This window comes from Anabrus simplex, chromosome X, assembly GCF_040414725.1.
Source record: "Anabrus simplex isolate iqAnaSimp1 chromosome X, ASM4041472v1, whole genome shotgun sequence".
Classification (NCBI taxonomy): domain Eukaryota; kingdom Metazoa; phylum Arthropoda; class Insecta; order Orthoptera; family Tettigoniidae; genus Anabrus; species Anabrus simplex.
Window position 1 is genome coordinate 42,560,967 of NC_090279.1, and position 5,026 is coordinate 42,565,992.

Sequence of the window (5,026 nt, forward strand, 5' to 3'; positions counted from 1 at the left end):
TCCTTCTTCAGGGACAACCATTTGATCCCAATTTGTCTATTTCCTGTTAAGTATTGGGCTCTTGGTGACTTTATCCGCAGCTTAGATGACTGGTCTTTGTTGCATCGCAAGGATTTAATAAGGGACAACTGTTACCTCTAGAACATCTTCGAGATTCCACTCTCTCACAAGGATGTAGTCAATGCGAATTGGATGGGAGCCACTGTAGTACTGAGTAGATGAATATCACTCTTTTTGAACCGTGTGTTTGCGATGATCAGTTTCTGCATAATCGCGAATTTGTTGGGCATCTTCGTTCTTTTCGCTAGTCCATGAACGGCATGGACTGTTTGTTCTTCTTTCCTCGGTCCGACACGTCCATTCAGATCAGCGGCAGCGATAAGATAGTCAGCGGTCTTCTTGTCAGGCAGTGCCCAGACCGCATCTTTGGTTTCCATGCGCACGTCAGTTTGTGGAGCGTTGCTGTGAAAAATAGGAATTTCCTTCTTTCCCCAGTGCGGACGAGTTACATCAAGCGATTTTCAAACTTTTGCACCTCGGAGACTGAACCGTCAAATTTAGCTGATATGACAATGTCAACACCATGAACTGTCCTTCGGTTTCTGTTGTACACCAGTTAGTAACCACACATCTTTTCACATGACTTTTCTCCATTCCATCTTTTTTCCGCACCTCTCAGATGCCTACAAGCCTTCTCTCAAGTGCAGAGGCTTATTCGCTACTTCATCCAGGCATAATTCAATGATGGGATACAAAATGGGGGTACTAGCATGGTTAGCCGTCACAGCCCGTGCGACGGTAACCCTAGCATACTTTTCATGCTGACTGGGCACTGCCAATGCGCGTCCCTTCCAGGGGCTGCACTAACCTTGGCTCCGATACCACGAGAAATATTTCTGTAATGATATACCGGTATTATTTTACGGCCGGCTTGTCTTGAGCATTTTAGAGCTCATGACAGAAGGGAGTAACGCAGCTCCGGACATGGAGAACAGATGCCTTTTGCAGCCACTCCTCTAGAGAAGAAACGCTACCCTCTTTTCTGCATTAACTTCCAGAAATTTAGTGTACCTCTTCCGCCACCTGGTCCCTACTGAACGTCTCCATCTCCATCAAAGTTGCCATTAAAGACTTTGTACATGTTTGGTACGCGAGAGCTTTTATATTTTGCTCAAGTTCATCGGCAGGTCAGCGGGGAACCCGTATCCGTCACCTGGGACGTGCCACGAGTTACAGCAATATAGCTGGTTCGTATAGAATATTTATCAATGCAAAATGAAACATTATTTTACTGAAAACTATTTGTGAACCTGATAAATTACTTGTCACAAGAATCACGTATTCACGTAAAGAAGAAGGGTTACAGGCTTTTGCACCTTTGCTTGGCGTGATATGCCACAGAACGCATGACATACAATCCAGTGTCGTATTTTCTGCCCCCTGTTGTCTAGTGTTGTCAACATCAATATCTTGTTTGATGATCAATAGGTTTAGTCTGTCATATCTGGAATCAATGTCCCCCTTTCATTTGTCCACTTATTTTCTCCAAAGAGTGCAGTAACATTACATGGTCGAGCCTCCCATTACTATGCTTGTGAGCCAGTCATGCATTCGACTGGGCCATGTGAATTCATTTCATACAGCATGAATTGGAAAGTACCTGTTCATGTTACGATATATTTTAGCCTGCGTGATCGATTTTCCCATGTGGCAGTTGTAAGCGGATCTCACCTATAACCGTTCTTCCGTAGAATATGTAGAACTACTCTGAGGTGGGGAGACAGGCTCAGAATTGGATGCTATCCAACTATGTTATCAATCCACTAAAAATAATCACGTTGCCCGTGATCTTTTGAAATAAATAGAGTAACATTCCTTCCTTTACATAGCAGCAATATCCACTACAGTGCAATTCAACGTCTTGTCATCTCGAATTTTGGCTCAAGCCTTGATTTTCATGCTCCTTCTATCCGTATTGTTAAAGTAATACTTGTAAGAATATTCAAGGGCATGATAGGTTGCGTTTGGATTCAAAATCAGGACATTAGAACATTGTAATAAAACGCTACCACCAAAGCCATATTCTGTGTTGCCTTCATAATGTCTATAATAGCAGTGTGTTGAGGAGAAAAGACAGTATCAATCCTAGGGAGAGAGCCGTCGTATACTTGTTATATTTCAGCTTTTCCAAGTTTATCAGTATTAGTGGTTTCCGTGTTAAATACAGCAATTAAGACGTAGAGTGATGTAGTACATGGTAGTAATTATGAACGTCCTTGTATAAACCTACCGTCCTATATATAGGTTGGCTATGTTTGATCGCACATCAAAGATACATATTTCGGAAAAGCGACACAGTGACATAAGAAAATGCTATAGTGATATGATAACAATGTACAAATACAATATGTGTTTTTGTGTGACAAAATAACATTCATAAAAGATTAGCCATGTTTCAACAGATCTTGCTGAATGTCGGCAAACGTTCTCAACTTTATTAATATCTACAACACAGATATTCTCTCAAACAACCTCAAGAACAAGGTCCTTTACAGAAATTATTACTTGCCTGCGACAAAGCGCAGAGTGGTTCAACAAGATCAAAACTCAAAAGCATATGCCGTTCTTTATGTAGGAGAACAGACTACGGATTTCGGTAGAATAATATGTGCTGGATTAAAGAGCTTGTATGAGTATTTACACTTTTAGGCTGGACCACTTCTCATGCTTTCTTCAAATGAGGTCTATTAACTCGTACATTTCTAAACCGTGACAAGTTTCTTGCGCGTGATATCGTGATTAAGAAAAGACGCAACACATTCTCGTTACAAGTTAGAGGTTTTGAATTTTAACTTCAGATAATGGTTACTCTCTGGAATGTAATGTTTATCAGTAACGAACTCTCTGCACTGGATATCAGTGATTGGAATGTCCAGTAGCAAATCCCCTGTGTGAGAGTTGTAGTGGAGATGGCTGTTGAACTGTTGGTCACATGGTTTTAATTTGTCACTGTAGATCGAGACCCGAGGTGAGCTATAGAGATCATCAACCTCCGGAAGGCGGATCAGCTAGTTTTAGGTGTACTGTGTGCAGTGACATCCTGGCTGGGAAGTTGGACCTCTTGCGACATCTGAAGAGACACAAGGAAGATCGACCCTTCAAGTGCGATCACTGCGGAAAGGTGTTATGTAGCCGAAGCAGCTTGTTGGAACACCTCAGGATCCACTCGCTCCAAGTGGGCGTATTTTCTGATAAATGCTTTACAAAGAGGAAAATGCTGACAGGGGACACGCGATTGCATACAGGTGCGATTATAAACGAATGCCCAGTATCTCATAAAAATTTCAGGAAAAGGCCAGACGTTAAGCGGTCTCACACAGGCGATAAGCTATACCGTTGCAATGTCTGTAGCAAATCATTCATACTGAAAGTCAATCTCACCAAACATATGCGGACCCATACAGGTGAGAAGCCATACAGCTGCGGTGTCTGTGGCAAATTATTCTTAAAGAAAGGCATTCTAACGGGTCATATGCGGATCCATACAGGTGAGAAGCCATACAGGTGCAATGTCTGTGGCAAATCATTCATGAAGAAAGGCGGTCTAACCGAACATATGCTGACACATACAGGTGAGAAGCCATACAGCTGCCGTGTCTGTGGCAAATCATTCATAAGGAGACGAAAACTAACCGATCATATGCGTACTCATACAGGCGAGAAGCCTTACAGTTGCAATGTCTGTAGCAAATCATTCATACTGAAAGACATTCTAACGTGTCATATACGGACCCATACCGGCGAGAGGCCTTTCAGTTGCAAAGTCTGTGGCAAATCATTCAGCAAAAAAGGCAGTCTTACCGTACATATGCGGACCCATACAGGCGAGAAGCCATACAGCTGCCATGTCTGTAGCAAATCATTCATACAGAAACGTAATCTAACTGAACATCTGCGGACCCATACAGGAGATAGGCCATACAGTTGCGGTATCTGTGGCAAATCCTTCTTACAGAAAGCCACACTAACCAATCATATGCGGACCCATACAGGCGAGAAGCCATACAGGTGCAATGTCTGTGGCAAATCATTCGCAACGAAAGGCATTCTAACCGGTCATATGCGGACCCATACAGGCCAGAAGCCATACAGTTGCAATGTCTGTGGCAAATGATTCATAAAGAGAGGCAAACTAACCGATCATATGCGGACCCATACAGGCGAGAGGCCTTACAGCTGCAATGTCTGTAGTAGATCATTCATTCTGAAAGGCATTCTAACGGGTCATATGCGGATCCATACATGTAAGGAGCCATACAGTTGCAATGTCTGTGGCAAATCATTCATGAAGAAAGGAATTCTAACCGAACATATGCGGACCCATACAGGTGAGAAGCCGTATCTGTGGCAAATCATTCATAAAGAGAGGCAAACTAACCGATCATATGCGGACTCATACAGGCGAGAAGCCATACAGATGCAATGTCTGTAGCAAATCATTCATACTGAAAGACATTCTAACGTGTCAAATACGGACCCATACAGGCGAGAGGCCTTTCAGTTGCAATGTCTGTGGCAAATCATTCAGAAAAAAAGGCAGTCTAACCGTACATATGCGGACCCATACAGGCGAAAAGCCATACAGTTGCAATGTCTGTAGAAAAGCATTCTAATCGGTCAAATGTGGACCAATACAGGCGAGAAGACATACAGTTGCAATGTCTGTGCCAAATCATTCATAATGAGAAGCAAACTAACCGGTCATATTTGGACCCATACAGGCGAGAAGCCATACAGCTGCAATCTCTGTGCAAATCATTCATAATGAGAAGCAAACTAACCGATCATATGCGGACCATATAGGCGAAAAGCCTTAGAGCTGCAATATCTGTGGCAAATCATACATAATGAAAGGCAGTCTGACCGATCATGTGCGGACCCATACAGGCGTGAAGCCAAACAGTGCAATGTTTGTAGCAAATCATTCATCCTGAACAGCACACTCACTGTTCATATGCGGACACAC

The 5,026-nt window shown here is 42.9% G+C and overlaps 1 protein-coding gene across 1 annotated transcript; it reads left to right on the forward strand.

Annotated features, from left to right (window-relative positions):
• Positions 1 to 3,526: 3,526 nt before the first annotated feature.
• LOC137503184 (zinc finger protein 248-like) lies at positions 3,527 to 4,174 on the forward strand (the record flags this gene model as incomplete). Its single annotated transcript, XM_068230681.1, has 2 exons — positions 3,527 to 4,068; positions 4,153 to 4,174. Coding segments are annotated over 2 exons (564 nt in total), but the record flags the coding sequence as incomplete, so codon positions are not given.
• Positions 4,175 to 5,026: the final 852 nt, after the last annotated feature.